The sequence below is a fragment of the Nicotiana attenuata genome, chromosome 10 (genome assembly GCF_001879085.1).
Source record: "Nicotiana attenuata strain UT chromosome 10, NIATTr2, whole genome shotgun sequence".
Taxonomy (NCBI): Eukaryota; Viridiplantae; Streptophyta; class Magnoliopsida; order Solanales; family Solanaceae; genus Nicotiana; species Nicotiana attenuata.
Window position 1 is genome coordinate 4,818,629 of NC_031998.1, and position 21,286 is coordinate 4,839,914.

A 21,286-nucleotide genomic window follows, 5' to 3' on the forward strand; every position below is an offset into this window, starting at 1 on the left:
AAGTAATTTAGACAAACAGACATTTTGTTTAAAACAAGGGGTAGAAGGGGTCCTAGGTTTTTCAGCCTATAGGATCACTTCTGTGCAATGCTTGGTAATCGTCCCCAAGTTGGGGTGCTACACATAGCATTAGCGCACAGGTCATCATATCCTTTACTACCCATTACCTTCCCCTTAATAGTTATATAAGCGATTCTAATTAAACGTACTCTATGCATGAATTACCCGTCCCTTCGTTATGGCCTTGGAGGTGTTTAGGGCCTCTAATTAAGGCAGTTCTAGACTCTCCTAAAGTGCTTAAACGGAGAAAATCTAAGCGACAAGCAAAAACAAGTAGGACATTCAAATAAAGGGTCAATTAAAAGCTCAGTTTTACCTCCTCACACAAGCAGAGAACAGCACGTCTCAAACAACAAGATTTCAGATATTTCAGAGGATCCTAGAGCAGGATATCTAGGTGAGTATGACAAACAGAATATATGCAGCATTGTGTTAAAGCGAGGCAATAGAGACCTAATCAGTTTGTCTACTGATTTTAGGGCTTGCTGAATCAGGGCAATTCACAAATAATTAAATAAAGCACGGTTTTACATTTTTGCAAAATTTTGATTACCCTACAGGCTTGCCTAGGCGCGGATCTGAGATGTCCTATAACATGATATCTAGTCGTATTCAGAGTCTTAATAGGCGAACAAACGATTTTAAACAGGTAGATTTTATTCGTTTTGTTATAAAAAAACATGCTGTCTAAGTGCTGAACATTGCAAGATTGATTTTATACGCATTTATCTTTACGAACAGATATCCAGGTGTTGGGACTGTTTTAAAACCTTTCCTTATTGATATGGTAGTTACTGATTTTATACGATATGGACATGGTATTTAGGTGAATGCAATAAAACCTAAAGCATGGTTTCTAATGCACATAAGATAATGAACGTGATTGTTAGGCAGGATTAGTAGCAACGTAGTGGCAGGACTTCTAAGTGGACATGATTATGCAAAACTTTTAGAAAGCAGAAGTTTCGGAAACAGATGCACCTATAAACAATTCTCTAGTGCACAAAACAACCTATAGGCATGGTTTCCAATGCAAGTAGACAAGCATCATAATCCTAAGAGCATGATTTCTAATGCAAGATAATAGCCGTAACAATCCTAAGAGCATGATTTCTGAAACAAAGGGTCTTAGCAGAAACATAGTCACAAAGCAAAGGCCCATATTATCCAGATTTAACAGAAGGGGTTTTAGCCCTAAACCCCACCAATCAACAACATATAGGATCAATTAGTTTAACAAAGTTTTTCATGGTCTTGATCCCTTAGCTATTACTGGTTAACATACAGGCAGGTGTTGATCATAAGACAGCATGCTAGGATCAGGCAATCACACAGAAAAGCAAGCACAGTTGAGGGCATAGAGACCATGACTTAATCAGAGGTTTGTTAAGGATGAGAACTTAGAACAGGGCAAGTAGACATAGGTCTAATAGCATAATGGCAGACATGTAGACATGCTGAAAGCAAGAAAATACATAGATCTAATTACTAGATTCAGGCATGCTGACATGCTGAAAATAGAAACCCTCTTGGTCTAATCATATGTAAGTAAGGCATGTTGATTAAGAGTATTAACATGAAGCACATAGGTCTAGCTAAAAATAGGCAGGCTGATAACAAAGACCATACTGATTCGATAACATAAAAGTAGACATGCTGAGAACAGGAAGTATACAAGTTAAATCATACAGAAGTTTGAATGATAGTAAAGTGGAGGCATACCAGTCTGGAATTTGGAATAGAAAAGTGAAGCAAACAGGGTCCAAAGGTCTAGCCTTGGCTTCCACCCGTCTAAACAACGTAACAACAAAGAGTAGGAGATTGTGATAGAGGAAGAGAGCAAGAACTTTGTGTACTTTTCTATGTCTGTGTGTGTGTTTAAAGAAAAAGAGTGAGGCTTATATCGCTTTGAGCGAAGTAAGCAAATAAGGCAAGGAAAATTAGCGGCACATAAATAAAGTATGCAAATCAATTAACCAGTCAGTTAGGGCTAACCTAATCAATTAATATCACTTAAATCATGAAGAATCTCATACGAAATCAGTCAACAAGCATGATTGAAGTTAAATAAGGTAAGCAGTAAGTCTAAAGACCATAGATTAGACTAATTAGTCTAAATAAGGCAGGTAGTACCAATTAAAAGTTATATATGAGGAAAATAGGTAAAATCACGGGGAAGTACTAATTTTAACGGGAGAATATGATTCAAATCCTAAGCAAAAATCAGTCAATCTATTTTGATTGACGGAGATAAACAATAGCGAGAAAAGTTGAAGCGGACAGTGAGATAAATGAACAAATAAAGGACTAGAACATAAGAGTAAAGATTACCAGCTTCAAACACTCAGAAACTCTTAGAAAAGTTTTTTGCAGAAACAAAAAGAAGTGGAACCCTAGTTTTAGAGAAACATTAGGATCGATAAATGGTAAGGAAAGCAGAAAACCTATAAACAAAAATGCTATAGAAACTCGAAACCTCTTCAAATCTACAGCAAATAATAAAGAATCAAAAACCCTAATTTGGAAGAACATTAAAATAAGTCGATGATAAAGAGAATAGAAATGTTTTAAAGAAAGATTGCGTATAAAGTCGAAAACATTTCAGATCTACCAGAATTTGAACAGATTAAAAGTGTAGGAGATGTGGGTTTGGAGAAAGTGAAGAGATAAAAGAAAATCTGGTTTGGAACCAGGGATTCGAGCCGTAAACACAAGATAATAGTACTCAAAAACGGAGATGGTCATAGGTGGATTCTTAAACAGTTTTGAACAAAATCTGGGTTGTATCTCTTCGAGATCCCTTCATGAATCAACAAAATCGAACAACCAGAAGAGGTAAGAGGCCGGTATGGGCCTCAAATCACCAAGGAACCCCATGGAACGGGTAATAATCGAAGGGTTTGGGGGAAAATTTAGGTGACAACGCTAGGGTTAGGGTTAGTTTCAGAGAGAACTCGACAAGAAGGGGATCTAAGGGCGGCTGATTGTAATAAATGAATAGGGTTAGGGGTCATTTGAGTTAAAAATGGAAAGAATGAACGGGGGTCGTTGATCTCAGAGATCAACGACAAAGATTAGAGGGGTTTGGGGCCGGGTAGAGGTCTCTAGGTTTGGGCTGGGGTAATTTGGGCCTGGGTTTGATTAAATTGGATTGGGGGGGGGGGGGGGTCCGAGTTTGCGCATAAATTAGGGGCTATTTGTTGAACACCCATTTTACTAAATAAAATAATTTAAAAAACAGCTAATTAAATGATAAAAAAATAATTTTCATGCATGAAGGTAATTTAAAATATCTACTTAATATTATAAAAATAATAAAGTTATTTTTTATATGGGTAATGTAGTTATGCATATGTATAGGCTATTGTTGCAAAATATGCAATTAAAGTCTAGAAATGCAAATGTGATTGTAAAAAATGCCATTAAAATATTTGAAAACATATATTAGCCTAAATGATGAATTTAGATGATTAAATTATCATAAAGTAATATGAGGGATGATTTTTGAATTTTTATATAATAAAAAATACAGAAATAAATTGATTTAAAGCCCTTAAAATTATAGAAAAATCGTAGAAATAGTTGTGCATGTATGCACAATATTTGAAAGTATGCAAGCATATTAAAAAATATATGAGAGAAAAATTAGGTATCATTAGGTACCCCTTTCGTATTCTCTGTTGCTATCTTCGATTTTTCTAATTATTTGTCTTCCCATTACTTGCTATCAGGGCTTCTCTCACCTTCTTTAGCCGAGGGTCTATCAGAAACAGTCTCTCTGCCCTCCCATGGTAGGGGTAAGGCTGCGTACATCCTACCATCCCCAGACCCCACTTGTGGGATTATACTGGGTGGTTGTTGTTGTTGTTTTTCTCAATTTTAAATCTTCTGAATACCCCTAAAAGTCTTGTTATTTACCCCAAGGACCTTATTTCATGGACCTGGGGCCATGTGACCTTAGGTCAAAGGCCCAAAGACTTCATTGACCTCATATTCCCTATTGCTCCGACTTTAACCTGTTGGGCCTATCTTACACAAAATATGCCCATTCTTAGACTAAAATGAAAAACCTGAATCAATGTTCATGCTCAATAGAAGTCGTCAAATATCATTTAATAATTAAGAAATACCTTAAAAATAATTAACCTAAATAAAACAACATTTAGCTATTAATCTAAACATGTAATGGCAGATGCATTTACTATAAAAAATTTAAACTAATTAACCATTTAAACAGTGGATCACTAGTTAATTAATTAACTAAAAATGAAAATAATAAGGATGAGATTATCCTCTCACATTTGAGATTGTCCAGAGCGAACAAATTTCGACCAATAGGAGACAGTGTTCCATGACCATAGGTTTAGACTTAGAAACCCATTCAGCTCCGCATGGAACATTGTCTCTTGCGAGCTGGAAGGAAAGACGGTAAAGTTGGGTGGTTGTGTGGTGGTCAACGACAGTTGATCAAAATCCAACAATCGTGAAATGATTTAAAACCAAGATCAATCGACATCTTTTATCAAGAGCAGTCGATTGTTGTAGGTTACAACACAAAATTGACTAAGGTTGACAAATTGGGATTTTGTACTTACTAAGATATACTAATTGACTAGGTTGGGAAGGATTTGAAGGGAGCTGATGAGAGATTTGGACAAATGGAGGCTTGAGGATTGTAGGGTGTTAAATTGGAGGCGTTTAGAGACTGGCCGCCGTTGTAGTCGATTTTCGATGGCGGTTTTAGGGAGCGTAACAGTGGAGGGGAAATAGAATTGTGAGAGAGACCTTTGGGTTGGGGGGGGGGGGGTAGGGTAGGGGTATTTTTCCAACAGTTACGTAGGATAGGATAGTTAGTTCTCGTCCATTGAATCAGATCCAATCGCATGGTGAAGACTAGATCTTGAACCAATGGCCTCGAAGCGACATCGCTTAGGGTCAATGCAACATCGTTTCATTTAAAATCAAAATGGGTCATTATTGGATCGGGTATTGAACGACCATGGTAAGTACTTGGGGCGGACTGAAGGGTAATTAGGCTATCAAAGGCTCCTGGCCCAATTGAAATGAGAGAACAATTGGTCCTTTCTTTTCTGTTTAAACATCAAAATTAGCCTTCTTAACTAAACATTCTAATTTTAAACCGAAATTGCAAAATTAACATAATTATATATTTTACCTCGAAATTAAACAATTTACTAATTAATTAACCCTAAGAATGCAAAAACAAAAGCAAGAGTGATAAATGTATTTTTTGATTTTCTTGTACTAACTATGCATTTAAAACGATGTAATTAAATCCTAAAAATGTAATGAAATTGTTAGAATACAATGAATGCAAGATAAAAATATTTTTGATGATTTTTATGATTTAAAGTACTTCCAATTATCGAAAAATGCAAATAAATAAAAAACTCATCAAATAAAAATAGGAAAATTTTTATGAAATTCTATAAAAGCAAGTAAAACAATTTAGACTATTTTTATTAGCAATTCACACATGGGCAAAAATTAAATGCTCACACTGATCAGCATAACTCTTTTGCTTGGAGTGCGATATAGGAAGCCGCTTCTGAATCAATTTCACCTTATCCAAAGCATCACTAACCGAATTTGTGCCAAACAACCGAGCCTCACCAGGCTCAAACCAACTAGAGTGCGACATTGCTTCCCATATAATCCTCATACGGAGTGATCTAGATACTATATTCAGAGTTGTTGTTGTGAAAACTCCGCTAATAGTAGAAATGGATCCTACTAGCCTTTGAAATAAATAACACATTACCTCAACCTATCCTCCATAATTTGAAATCGTCTGCTCGGACTGCCTATCTATCTAAAGGTGAAATGTAGTACTTACATCCACCTACGTGCCGAACTCACGCTGAACAACTCTCCAAAAGTGCGATGTAAACTTCGTGCTGCGTTCCGAGATGAGAGAAACATGTACACCATGCAAGCAAACAATCCCTCTGATGTAGATCTAAGCTAACTCTCTAAAGTATAGATGCCAGAACCAGAATGAAATGCGTCGACCTGGTAAACCGATCAATAATGACTCAAATGGCGTATAACTTCCTCAAAGACCCTGGCAACCCTACCACAAAAGTCCATAGTAATTCGCTCCCACTTTCACTTCGGTATATCAATCCTCTGAAGCAAACCACCCGGTTTCTTGCTGACAATTCAAACATCGTGAAACATGCCCAACAATGTCCATCTTCATCCTTCTCCCCTAATAATGCTTCTTCATATCATGATACATCTTTGTAGCACCTAGATGGATAGAATACCATGAATTGTGGGCCTCCTCAAGAATCAACTCCCTCAAAGCATTAACATTAGGAACACAAATCTGATCCTTAAGTCGCAATACACCATCATACCCAATAGTCGCATCCTTAGCACCACCTTGCTGCACTGTATCCTTAAGAACAACCAAATAGCGATCATCATAGTAACGACCCTTGATGCGCTTAAACGAAGATGACTACGCAACAATGCAAGCAGGAACTCTACTTAGCTTAGAAATATCTAATCTTACGAACATGTTGGCCAAAGCTTGAAAATCCATACCCAAAGGCCTCTCCACAACTCGAATAAATGTCAAACTCCCCATATTCTCCATCTTTCTACTCAAAGTATTTGCAACTATATTAGCCTTACTTGGATAATACAAGATAGTGATATCATAATCTCTTAGCAACTCCAACCACCTCTGCTACCTCAAATTCAATTCATTTTGCTTGAACAAATACTGAAGACTCTGATTATCCGTGTAAACCCCACAAGACACTATATACAAATAATACCTCCAAATCTTGAGTGTGTGCACAATAGATGCTAACTCAAAATTGTGTACCGGATTATTCTTCTCATGGGGATTGAACTGGCATCATGCGTAAGCAATCACGCAAGTTTCCTATATCATCACACACCCAATGCACGAAGCATCATAATAAACAGTGTACATTCCCGATCCTAAGGGCAATGCTTAAATTGGAACTGTAGTCAAAGCAGTTTTGAGCTTCTGAAAATTATCCTTACACTCATCAGACCATCTAATAGTGCCCCTTCTAAGTCAATTTGCTCTATGGAATTGCAATAGATTAAAATCCCTCTACAAAGCGACGGTAGTAGCCAACCAAACCTAAGAAACTTCAAATCTCTATAGTCGGTAGATGGTGTGGTCCAACTCTGAATTACCTCAATCTTATTCAGATCAACCTTGATTCCATCACTAGACTGCATGTGGCCCAAGAATGCCAATGAATCCAGCCAAAACTCACACTTGGAGAACTTAGCATACAACTTCTTCTCCCTCAAAGTGTGAAGCACAATCCTCAAATGTTGCTCGTGCTCCTCCCTACTACAGGAATATACCAATATATCATCAATGAACACAATAACAAAAGAATCCAAATAAGACTAAAACACATTGTTCATCCAATTCATGAAAGCTGATGTGGCATTATGGAAACCTAAAGACATCACCAAAAATATATAATGCCCATAACAAGTCCTGAAAGCCGTCTCAGAGATGTCCAAAGCCCTAATCTTCAATTAGTGAATATACATGGATAAGGGTAACAAGAAAATCACATGACATATCCATACAAGAAGAAAAGTACGACGACACATATGGATAAGTAGGGCCATGATTAAATAATACCGAAGCATCTCTATGGCACACAGAAACAATACCTGCAATGACTACATCAGAAGTGACGACCTCGATCCTCCATGGGATCGCATAGAATCTAACTTGACCTCCACCAGACCGAGCTTCACCTCTAGGATGACCACGTCCTGGAAGTCCTCTACCCGGGCTGGTTGAACGGGTGGTGTAGCAACCCGTACAAGAATCGCATTTAACCTCTCGGCTAACATGAACCTTTGCGAAAGTAAGGAAAATATTTTCTAATGTGCTCCAAGTCTCCACACTCATAGTGACCACTGACCAAAAAAGACTACGTGGCCTAAATTGGACCCTGTAAACTAGAATATCCACCAGAAGAACATGGTATAGCTGAACTCTAAATAACTTGAGCGTGCTGAGAACTTAGTGTTGGAACTGCACTCAGTTAAGACTGCAGGGGAGATCCTCAGTTGAGTGGTGGTGCATGATAAACTGGCCTGCTAGAATAGCCTCTCCCAAATTGACCCCGGCTTCCAAATGAAGCACCACGAAAAACAACTTAATGTTGGGACCTCTTGTCCTACCCTGTATAATCTCTCTAGTCTCATCGCAGGTTCCCTTAATACAATGCGCTATCTTCACAGCATGGTGAAATAAAGTCCCGGTCTCTACCTCTCTAGCCATAGCAAGGCGAATACCATGATGAAGGACATCAATGAATCTCCTCATTCTCTCCTCCTTAGAGGGAATCAAAATAGTAACATGATAGGACAACTCAGTAAATCCTTATCTCATAATCAGTAATTAACATCTGACCCTGCTACAGATGCTCAAACTGCCTCCTCAGCTCATCTCTCCTAGTGCTGGCATAAATATTTCAAGCATGACCCTAAAGAATTGAGTCCAAGTAAGAAAAGGGGATCCAATTGCTCTGCCCTGCTCATATGACTGACACCACCTCTTGGCTATCCCTCTAAGCTGAAATACAATCTATTGGACTCTACAAATCCAAGATTCTGAAGAATCTTATAGCAACCATCAAGAAAGTCCTGGAGATCTGCTGTAGGAGAAACATCAAAATGTGGAGGATCCATCCACCTAAATCTCTCCAACATCTTCTGTTTATCTATGGACAAAGCAGGCTCAACAGCAGGTCCAACAATAACTATTGACAGTGGTGCAATAACTAGAACCACTCCTAATGTCTAGCAACGCTGATCAATCTGCTTGGGAGTATGAATATCTAGAGTCTACGCTATGCCCCTGCCGGAGAAGTAACTGGTGCACTTGGAAACACCTCATTTTGAGCCAAGCTCTCAAATAAGTCAACCATACGTACCAAAGTGTCCTGAACAACTAGCATAGAAAATACACCCTTGGGAACTTGATCTAGACCCGCCAGCTCAACATAATCAGGAGTCTGCTCCTCAACGAAAGCTACTGCTGGCTCCATTGTGGCTGCTGAGTAGGGACCCTAACTGCAGCGTGTGCTCCATCCCTGCCTCTATCTCGAGCTCGGGCTCGGCCTCTCAAGGCCCCTACCTTGGGTACTAGCGCCTGCTCAGCAGTGCTACAAGAACGTTTCTTCACCATCTGTGAGAGAATAGAAGAGCAAAGATTCAAAATTAGGGATAACAAACCTACACGATAAAGAAAGCAAGAAAGAGAAGTTTTCCTAACAACCATATAGCCTCTCAAAGATAAGTATAGATGTCTCTGTACTGATCCGCAGGACTCCACTAGGGTTTCTAATGACTCGTGAGACCAATATAAACGTAGTACTCTAATAGCAATTTTTGACTACCCAAAATCCCACCAGTGTCATTATGGCGCCGAACACCACTTGCTAGGAAACCCAACAACAGATATTGGAATTAAACATCAACAACAATAAGTAATAGTATCAAATAGAGGAATAGCATAATTAACTGAAGGTATTATGATAATACAACCGAATCCATTCAAAATCTAGTGTCACCGAGTGCATGAGCTCTATAGAGTACTAAATACAAAGTCTGAACGAAATTTAATACTACCTGAAATACTAAATAGTAACAGTATAGGATAAAGGAGGGGACTTTAAGGCCTGCGTACGGAATACTAGTGCTACCTCAAAGTATTCAAGCAAATCCCAATAACAGCTCACTAGGAACCACCATTATCAGCAATACATGAATCTGTACAATATGTACAGAGTGTAGTATGAGTACAGCCGACTCCATGTACTCAATGAGTAACTAGATTTACCTTAGCTTGAAAAAAGTGATGAGGTTGGCAAAGTCGGATGCGAACGTTCCACAACCAACAATAACAATAACAACATAATAATGGCATGTAAGGAGAAAAGTAGCTCAAATAATAACAGGTTCAACTCTAACACAAAAGAGGAGAAAAAGCATGTTTTTCAGTTATATCATTGAACGCATCGACTTTTTTTCACAGAAATCACCTAGATATGGATTAATCGAGTTAAACTGTGACTTCAATCACTAAACATCGAATAGAGACATGAAATATCAATTAGAATGAGAAAAAAACAACTCTATGCATGCATATCAAGTATACATGTCAAAATCAATAACATTACAATTTAATTATTAAGTATACACAATCTTAACACATTCATAGAGATTGACACGAATACACCACATTCATACTCTCAGCACCCTCACGGTGGCTACTACAAGTACCCCCGAATTATCACACACACAAAACCAGCACTATACAAGTGCCTGACATAAGTTTCTTACTAAGCACATATGGTGTGCCTGCACTCATAGGGCCCAAAGTAATATAGGTTATCACTTGACTCCGGAGGGGGCTGATCCGAGCCCAAGCACTGATCAGATCAAAAGTCAACAACTAATATAACTCAACCCAATATGGGCCCTTGATGCAAGCGCCACCTTACTATCAACATCAACACGGTTCTATTGTCCAAGATCAGTCATCAATCCCCTCAAGTCTCAATGTTCCAATATTTCATAGTATCATAACCAAAACACCACACAGAATATACCGACATGGCACAACTTAGGTCAAACTTGTGTCACACACACAAGGACACTAACAATATGTGAGATAATATATGAAGAGTATAGAGACAGAGATATAGCACACGGATATAATATCATGACTGAAAAATATGACTACGGCTAAGGAAAATAGCTTAACATAGCAAAAATAGCCCTATGATGTCTCAAAATGATAAGAAATAATCAAGTCATGATTTCTAGCATTAATAATAGCTCACTTAGTCATACAAGTGACCGAAACACAGTATCCAAGAGGTATGACAGCAAAACAAGGCATATAATGTCCCAAAATCTACCTGAATCATGAATAACCACAGTGCACGCATGTACCTCATAACATGGGATATGCGTCACCCCCAACATAAAACAAGCAGCATATCCTACGGGGTAACACCCTTAAGCGAAGCCTAGGCAAAGTACTTACCCCAAAAGAGCGAGAACCAATACTCCAAGAATCTCTTGCCTCTCAAATCAGCCTTCTCACGGGTCAAATAGTAAAAAATAACTCAATAATGTGAAACAAGGCTATAGGAATTAATTTCAAACATTAAAGCTTTATTCTTTATTCAATTTCTAAAAAGATAACAAAAGTTAACCCGAGCACATATGATTAAAACCCAAGTCAAGGAGTAGATCTTGACTACCCATAATTCCACGAGTCCATATATGTAATTAAATTCAAAAATCGAGCCCAGATTGACTGCCAAATTCTACATTCTCCAAAATTGTAGGCAGAACACCCAATATTATCTTTCAAATCTCAAAATCTATGTGTAATAAATCCCTGGGGAAACAATATATATTAGCCAATTCAAGTAAAAATCACTTACCCTCAAAAGTATGGTGAAACCTCTGGCAAGCCCCAATACTCAAACTAATGAAATTAAGCCAAACCCTCGAAATATAATATTCTGCAGTGATTTCAGCATCTGCGGACAACTTGTTCACTTCGGCAACGTCGTATATGCGACAACAAACTTGCAAGTGCGAGATCACCTTAATCAAATGACTTTCGCTCCTGCAAACAACATCCACACCTGCGGATACGCTTCGGCACAAACACCCTCGCACAAGCGGCCCCGCACCTACGCAACATCAATGCAAATGCGATCAACCTGGGCTACTTCCAAACTCGCTTCTGCGAACAAAACCCCGTACAAGCATCTCTGTTGGAGCGATCGCACTAGAACCAGTTCTGCTCAAAGTCAAAAATGCTCCGAAATTATTCTAAAACACACCCAAGCCCCCGAGATCCCATCCGATCATACCAATAAGTCCGACTATATTATCCAAACTTATCCAAATGCTCTAAATACTATGAATAACATCAAATCTACGAATAGAATATCAAAATCGCTCTCTTAACTTTCAAACTTTCCAGTTACGTTGGACATGTCTGAATCATGCCTAAACATTTCGGATTACAGCCAAACTTCGCGCACAAGTTCCAAAGCACTAAATGAACCTATTTCAAGTCTTGAAAAAACCACCCTAGTACGATATCATAAATTCAACTCCCGGTCAAACCTATGAACTCTTCAATCTATCAAATTGCCAACTTTTGCCAAATAGAGCCAAAACATCCTTGTAACCACAAAATCAAAATTCGAACATACGCTCAAGTCCAAAATTACCATACGAACCTATTGGAACCATCGAAATGAAACCAACCATCCCTGCAAGTCACAAAATAACAAATAAGCATACAGTAAGCATCAAATAGTGGAACGAGGCTCAAATAAATAAATTGATCGCTCGAGTCGTTACGTTATGCATAAACCTTCCCTTATGTTGACAATTCAGCTTACCGGCCAATTTCAATACTAGATTTTCCTCACATAATTTTACAAACTTCTTTCGTATAAAACTCCTTAAGAATAAAAATTCTTCTATTACAATTTACGATTTCGTTGATTCGGGTCGAGTCGATCCTCTCACAACGGGGTCAATATTTATTAAATTAGAAATTAAAAAAAATATGGAGTAAAAAAGGTATTGCACCGAAAAAATTAGGTTTTCCAGCAATTTTGATTTTTTGTGTAAGAAGGTGTATGTTTTGTAAGCGAGCGCTCTAACCAACTAAGCTATTGTCACGATCCAAAATGCAACTAGTCGTGGTGGCACCTAACCCAACGCGCTAGGTAAGTCAATTAACAACTATCCAATTCCAATGAAATTCAATAAGACAATTAAGTAAAAGAAAAATATCTAAATCCTATATATTTCCCAAGGACTCGTAGTACAAATCATAAGCTTCTAAGATTAGAATTTACAAATCTTGTATGAGATAAATACATCATCTAGTCGGAAGTACATAAACAAATTTTTATATTTTAAGGCTACCATGAACAATGGGCAGCTACAACCGGAACACAAGTACGTCTTCAATTCCAACTCATGTCGATCACAACAACATCATCAGCCAACATATGCACGCAAGGTTCATAAGTGTAGTATGAGTACAACCGACCGCATGTACTCAATAAGTAACAAACCTAATCTTAGGATGAAAGTAGTGACGAGCTGGAACAAAGGTCGGGTCCAACACCAATAGCCAATAACAGTTCATAACAACGTAAAGCAAGTAACAAAAGAAGTAACTCAGAGATAAAATGCTTAGCTTTTTCATAGTTTCCCGAAAAATAGTTTCGCTCTTCAAGTATATCAGTGAAAACCCAAATCCTTTACCGAAATCGTCGAAAATACGAGTAAGTTTGAAAACTGTAATTTTCCCAAAAATTCTTTCAACAATAAATAAGATGTTTCATTTTCTTTCCAGATAGCAAGTGTAAAATACCTCTTTATGCCCATATGTCAATATGTGTGAGAAATCATGAATGACGTGATACCGTACAGCATGAGGAAAATGCATCTCTACGTCTGTATGTCTTGTGTGTGTGTGTCAATGCAATGTATCTCAAATATGAACTCATGTACTCACACTCTCAGAGTACTCAATCTTATTGTCTCACACTTTCCACTCATCATGCTCAATCACTCAGTACTGTATATGGTCAATCCGGCCCAGGGAAGATCCATCCCGAAATATATAGATCAACTGACCATCAGTCACTCAATACTGAGTAGGGCCAAATCCATCCCGTGTGAAGATCCATCCCTAGGTATATAAATGCTTCGGACGAGATCCATGTCCAAGGAAGATCCATCCCTCAATATAATCAACCGCGCTCATTAGGGGTATGTGTAGACTCTTGAGGGGCTCCTTCAACCCAAGCGCTATAATATTTTAGTATAACCGTTGCGGCGTGCAGCCCGATCCCATAAATATAAATAATATAACATGCCGCGGCATGCAGCCCGATCCCATAATATCACTCACACTCAGGACCTCGGCCTCACTTAGTTATCAATCTCTCTAGTCTCTCGGGCTCACAATGCAATGAAACTAGCCCAAAATGATTATATGATGTGTAAATAAATAACAACAGAGACTGGGATATGATATGAAATGAATGAACATGACTGAGTATGAAATTGCAATTTAAATAAATAATTCAACAACAGAAATGACCTCAGCGGTCCCAACAGAATAAGTATGAAGCCTAGACATGGTTTCTAATATGGATCACAGCTCAATAGCTCTAGTACGTAGAGATTTCATGGTTACAGATATGATCGGGTAACTACACAGTACAATAGGAATAATAGAGTCACAATTCACACGGTGCACGCCCACACGCCCGTCACCTAGCATGTGTGTCACCTCAACACCAAACACATAACACATAATTCAGGGTTTCATACCCTCAACACCAAGTTTAGAAGTGGTACATACCTCGAACAAACCAATTCCAATAGTGAGCAAGCCAAGCGATGCTCCAAAAATGCCACCCCGCGCATACCGACCTCCGAGCGGCTGAAAACTAGCCAAAAGCAACTCAAATACATCAAATAATGCGAAAGGAAACATACCCAATCAATAAATGTTGAATCTTTAATCAAAAGCCCAAAATCATCCAAAAAGTCCAACGTGGGCCCGCACCTCGGAACCCGATTAAACTCACAAAATCCGACAACTCATTCAGTTATGAGTCCAACCATACTCGTTTCACTCAAATCCTACTCCGAACCAATGTTCAAAACTCAAAAATTCACTTAATGAAATTTTAGACTAAACCCCCAAATTTCGCTTTGAAATCATCAATCAAATGCTCGAAACGAAGATGGATTCATGAAATATAACCAAAATCGAGTATAGAACACTTACCAAACACATACGGTGAAAAATTGCCTCCAAAAATTGTCCAAATCCGAGCTCCCCAACTTAAAATATGACCAAATAAACAAACCTTCGATATTAAGTATTTTTGCCCAGCTTTTCTGCCTCGTTTTGCGTGCTAAACGATCTCGAAACTTGTTGTTGGTGCCTCCAATGGATTCCTTGAAATTTCAGTCAATTAGGCTTTTGAATCACTCTATTTGACCTTATAATGAAGAAATATGTTGATTTTCATATTTGGAAATAGTCATATTTTTAAATACGAAGTCAGTGGCAATTTCGTAATTAATCTGAAAAATCTAGCAACCCAATTCTTAGTAAAATCACCATTAATTCCTCATACAGTGTCTAAAATCAACGATTCTTTTTGCTATGGCTCCGTAATTACGATACGGATCTAATACTTCAATCAAAACAGAAATCGAAACTCATTTGCTCAATGTTGTACCATTTATGCTTGGAAAAAAACGAGGTCGAAACATAAGAAAAACGAGCGCAACACAATCCAAACCTATCCGAAACTCATCTGAGCCCTTAGGAACTTCATACGAACATACCAAAAAGTCTCATAATATAACACAGACTTACTCGAGGTCTTCAATCACGCATAACAACATCGAAACGACGAAACGCACCTCAAATCAAACTTAATGAGCTTTTGAACTTTCGACTTCCATGAACTCGCGCCAAAACATATCAAATCAACTCCGAGTGAACTCAAATTTCTCACACAAGTACTAATACATCATACAGATCTACTCGTGCCCCCAAATTACCGAACGAAGTGCCAATGCTCAAAACGACCGGCTGGATCGTTACAGTTATGAGAGCTTGTTGCTCTCTTATTTCAGTTCAAAATAGTTAATCTCTTATTTCATGGATTTGCTATAAAAAATCAAATATACGAATGGTAAATTTGCTGAAAGTGTAGCTACAAATGATAAATACAGTGTAAATGTTTGATGTGTCGCGTAATTTTCCCTAAAAATTGTTAATATCTGTAATTGAGTTACAACTGACCGGATAGTGTGTGTGTATATGTGTAAACTCTTAGATAAAAGTATCTCATGTTAGAGCTTTTTCGGCGCTCATCAATATTACTTGTCTATTTTATAAGATCCAGTGTCGTTTGAAATTACACGAGAGCAAACGATCTCCAATAAAAGAATTCATCTACTGTATAGTTGCATTTTAACAAAATAATGAACAAATACATCATGTCTACAACTAGAACCTTAGACTTAATTCCTTAAAAGAATAGGACAAAAGAAGAAAAATAACTAAAAAATAGAGATCACATGTATGAACGCAAGATGCGTGGAATCCATGAGCTCATACGCCTAGGATAGTAAAGTTTAAAAGCCTCCATGTGAAAGTGTTTTCTGAACCAAAGAGCTGAATATTTGGGGTATCTCTTTAATCCATCAGTGTAATCCACATAGCACATTCCAAATCTTAACTTGTAACCGTCAGTCCATTCAAATGTATCAAGAAATGACCAAGCAAAGAAACCATTAACCTTCACACCGAGCCTGCCAAGTAATTATAAAACAGAATTTTTTTTAGTGTCAAAATTAAAAATGCTAATTTATGTTCTTGAAATGAATTAATTGTAAAAAGTTTTGAAGATCGTGTATGTACTCACTCTATGGCTTCTTGAACTGCCAAAAGGTGGCCACGATAAAAGTTCACTCTCTGCCGATCCTTTATGGCATCTTTCATTGCGATCTTACGATCAGCCAGTCCTGAAAATTCATGGAAACATTAATATGTAATAGACTCAATGAGTATTAGAAGTTGAAGGTCATGTCATTTTTCTTTGCCTGAGCAAGTGTTTATATATACTCCCCTTTTTTATAAGATTATGAATTAGTTCAAGAAAGAAAAAAAAACTTTTGACACATGAAAAAATACTTTGTGATCTTAAATATGTCATTACATTTTATTGCTCATGAACATTTTATGAAGGGTAAATCCGAAATTTTAAATTAAAAATATTTTAATACAAAAAAAAAAAATCTTTCTGTTTAAAATATATTAAAAAGAAAAGAGGCCATATAAAATGAAACAGAAAAAGTAGTACTCCGTATATAGTTTGTACGGTTAAAAAAGATGACGAATTTGACATACCAGTCTCTGTAATATAAATGGTGGGGTCATTGTACTTTTCCTTTGTGTAGACTAGAAGATCTCGAAGTCCTTTTGGATAGTCAAAGAAAAAGCTCACTGCAGTCTGCACCACCAAAAAATGTCTCGTAAATTCTATGAATCTTTTTGATAATTTAAAAAATAATTTCAGCATTTACTAGTTATGCACTGAACTTACAGGATCCCCAATAGGTACTCCATCTCTTTCACCTAACAATAGAAGATGCAAAAACAAAATAATTTGATATTTTCTATACCGTGGATATATTGAAATTTTCCTTATTTATTTCAATTTTCGAGTAGTTTACCTGTAACGTGGACATGAGGGTCTGTTGCACTGCTGACATTAACATTGTTTGTGGGAGGGAGATGAGCTGCGTAATTTGAAGTGTAGTAATTTAGTCCTATGAAGTCAAAGGATCCTTTCACCATCTTAGCTTGCTCCGGTGTAAAATTCGGTAACCTTTCTCCCACAATTGTACGCATAATTGAGGGATACTTTCCATACACCAATGGATCTATGAACCTATAGGAAATAAGATTATATTGTTAGCGATGAAAGATTTTGAACTTGAAATTAGTATTGTACCTGTATACAATCTATGATTGATTTCACTCTCATTAACCAAAAGCAGTGGCGTGGCCGGAAAATTACACCGAGTATATATCAAATTATATTATATATTAAACCTTGAAATTAGTCTTGTACCTGTACACAAGCTATGACTGATTTAACTCTCACTAACCAAAAGCAGCAGCGTGGTCGAAAAATTACAGTGAGTATATAAAAATATATTATGCATATATTAAACCTTGAAAACCCTTCGTAGAATTTCAGGTTTCGCCACTGACCAAAAGTATGTTTAGTCATTTTTTAGTTTAACTTCTATTCAATTTAAATATAACCACATGGTAACCGTTTTGAAATAGAAAAAGAGATTAATATTATGAAATATAAGCCATGTTACCTTCTACAACAAGTTAAAATAAACTAATAGTGTATTAATTATTTAAATCTGTCAGTGTATATAAGTTAAATCTGTCCTAAGTAATACTTACCATCCGTACATGAAGTCAATGTATCTTTGAGCTGCTTTGACATCAAGTTCACTATTGGAATATGGTACCAACCATTGCGACACAAGTGTTATTCCTATCTCTCCCATTTGAGATTCTTGGTATTTCTCTTTGTATAGACTTACTGTGGCAGCGTGACAAAGAAGCAAATGGTGTGCAACAACATAAGGCTCAGTTGCGGAGTTTCCGTTAGCACATGCATTGGATTGCCAAGGGGAACATCGACCAGGTGCAGAATTTCCTGAGTCATAGCCACCATTTGTAAAAATATAAGGCTCATTCATAGTGATCCAATGCTTCACTCTATCTCCGAATTCTTTGAAGCAAAGTTCCGCGAAGTCCACAAAATCATTCCTGCAGTTTTAATAACATTCTTGCTTTTAGATTTAACTTTTTAGATGATATTATCACACAGTTCAACATGTTATAATAGGGGGCGCGTCACTTTAACTTTTAAACAAGGTGGTCGTACATTCCAAGAAAATTAAGGTGAGGTGACGAAGAACTTACACAACGAGAGGGCTCAGAAAGCCGCTATACTCATCTTCTAGTGTTTGGGGAAGATCCCAGTGATATATAGTCACAAATGGTTGTATACCTATTCATTTATATACCCAATTAGAGGAGAAAGAGAAAAATAAAGAAAGTACTATGATTGATTTTACAAATAAAAGTACACACCATTAGATAGTAGCTCATTGATGAGATTGTTATAAAATGCAATGCCTTCCTTGTTGACTCCTCCACTTAACATGCCACCTGAATCAAGAACAACTTTTAAGCAAAAAGTGATAGCATTGTCGCAAGACATAATTATAAGCGTTTTCATGAATCGACGATCTAAGTAATTGATATTTAGATATTATCAATTGTCACATACGAGGCAATATTCTTGACCATGAGATTGAAAATCTGAAAGCATCCAACCCCACAAACTTCATGAGCTTAACATCATCCTGTTACATATTTCCACAATCGAAAAGTCGGATTTAAATAAAGAAAAAACAATCAATTCTCGTCTTACTAAAAAGAGAATTACAAAATTGAAAAGATGAACATATGTTACCTTATACATACGATAAAAGTTGTCTCCTACATCCCCGTTATTTCCCTCTGATATTTTTCCTGCAACGCCCAAGAAATTAAGACAAATGAGGATATATAAAACAGACAACGAAAGAAAAAGAGACAAAGAAATAGAAAGAAAGATGTAAACCTGGAAATTTGTGAGTGAAATTATCCCATATACTAGGTCCTTTACCATCTTCATATGCTGCACCTTCATACTGAAATGGAGGAGAGGAAAGGATATTTAATATAGAAATTCATATTGAATGAATCTGAAGTTAAATACAAACTTGTATATGCTCTGAAAACCTACTTGATAGGCAGAAGATGATGCACCAATCAAAAAACCATCGGGAAAGCTATTGCGATTTATCGAAGTAGAGGCGATGCAATTGGCAAATATTGCAAATGTGGAGAGAAAAGCTAACTCTACTGCAACTACTAAAGATCCTTTTATTACCATAGTCTCTTCTAAAATTATTTTTTCTATATAATGTAATAAATTCGGATTAGAAGTTCTCTAGCTTATGGTCTCAAGGCCAAGAATAGCTTGAGTTCATCTGAATGCTTCCCTTTGAAGCTCACCTCTTTATATAGAGTTGCAAGTTAAACGTGTATGGAAAAAATTATATATTCAAAACTCAGAGAAAAGTACGAAGAAAATTACACGTTTTGTTTTGACTGAGGTACTTTAGGGTTAGATACATGCACCCAACGAGAAGTTCGTTGGTGGCGTGGGCAATAGGAAAGTGTTAAGAGAAAACAAATATTGACCCAAACAGTAATAAAAGAAAAAAGTAGTAAAATTGGGCAGTCAAAGCTAGACATACATGAGTTTCTTGATAACAACTGGATAATTGGCTGATTAGATCTTAACTTTCAGTTTTCCTTGCCACTAGGAAAACGAAGTTTCGTAAAGGTCAAAATGGTGTGCTAACCTACGAACAATCAGTCAACTGCTATTTCAAGAATCCGTGTCATCCACAGAACAAAAGATGGAACACACCAACAATATCTTATCTTTCATATAGTTTTTTGAGATAGAATTGCTAAAAAGAGCTTGTTAAAACTTGATTAAAGAAAATGACTTTGTATACGGTCGAGATCGTATGCCTTCCATCTATATGTTCGAGAGGTCGTCCTAAGCTCGAATTCAGGCAAGGTCGAGTTCGAGCTCGAAGGACCAGACCCGAGTTCGAAGACAGAGCACGAGGCACACCGAGGTCGAGTATGCTCGACCTTGGAATAGTACCGTTATGGACTTGTAATAGAATGGGCTAGATCCCTACCACGTCCCCAAGATCACGGTGCAAATCCCGAAATAGGATTGTACTATTCCATACCAGGCGGTTAGACAGCTGTACCAAAAATATTCCTTATTGTAAATAGAAATATACCTTATTTAGGGTTCCCCTATTATATAAAGGGGATCCCAATCATTTGTAAGATCATCTAGTTATTGAGCAAAGAATATACTCTCTACTTTTTGCCTACTGTTCATCAGAATTTTCCTTTAGCTCTACTGCTCTTACTTTACTTTTCTCGCTTAATTGTTCTTACTGTTCTAAACCCACCTCGAGGTCACTAAGCTCGAGGTCATTGCTGCTGAGTTATATTGGTTTGATTCACTTATTTCTTTCATTTCTACTTCATATTTCTTGATTATTAATTGGTATTGACTCTAATCACATATCTTTAAAACCACAAATCAAATTTAATTGTTACTCGTATTTTCGAGGTAAACAGTTTGGCGCTCACCGTGGGGCTAAAGATAATAGTGATTGTTTCTTTACTGATTCTCATTACACACGTTGTTTTTACACTTTTTCTTGTCAAGATTTTCTGATTCTCAGGTTGAAACATGTCTAGCTCAAAAAATGCACATGTTCATGACAACAAAGGTCTTGGTGAAAACAACAATATAGGGGTCGGTGTACCACCGATAAACCCTGGGGAAGTGCCAAACATGGAATCGGTTGATGTAAGTTCACATATCGCTCTAAATACGGATTTAGGCACAGA

General features: G+C 37.2%; 1 protein-coding gene across 1 annotated transcript; it reads right to left on the reverse strand.

Moving 5' to 3' along the window:
• On the reverse strand, nucleotides 16,127–19,820 carry LOC109232940 (beta-glucosidase 12-like). Its single transcript, XM_019398638.1, has 12 exons — nucleotides 19,578–19,820; nucleotides 19,413–19,482; nucleotides 19,263–19,321; nucleotides 19,077–19,152; nucleotides 18,878–18,955; nucleotides 18,707–18,794; nucleotides 18,179–18,550; nucleotides 17,428–17,645; nucleotides 17,298–17,329; nucleotides 17,102–17,204; nucleotides 16,617–16,716; nucleotides 16,127–16,503 (listed from the first exon to the last, which is right to left on the reverse strand). The coding sequence occupies exons 1-12, from the start codon at nucleotides 19,725–19,727 to the stop codon at nucleotides 16,266–16,268; spliced, it is 1,584 nt and encodes a 527-aa protein (XP_019254183.1). The 5' UTR covers nucleotides 19,728–19,820; the 3' UTR covers nucleotides 16,127–16,265.

What these genes read in the sequence shown, in the direction of transcription:
- LOC109232940 (XM_019398638.1), bottom strand. Translation starts at nt 19,727, where the DNA reads ATGGTAATAAAAGGATCTTTAGTAGTTGCAGTAGAGTTAGCTTTTCTC. An exon ending in CATCATCTTCTGCCTATCAA is followed by an intron (nt 19,483 to 19,577) that starts GTAGGTTTTCAG and finishes CCTCCATTTCAG; the next exon opens with TATGAAGGTGCAGCATATGA. An exon ending in ATTGACTTCATGTACGGATG is followed by an intron (nt 17,646 to 18,178) that starts GTAAGTATTACT and finishes TATTTCCTATAG; the next exon opens with GTTCATAGATCCATTGGTGT.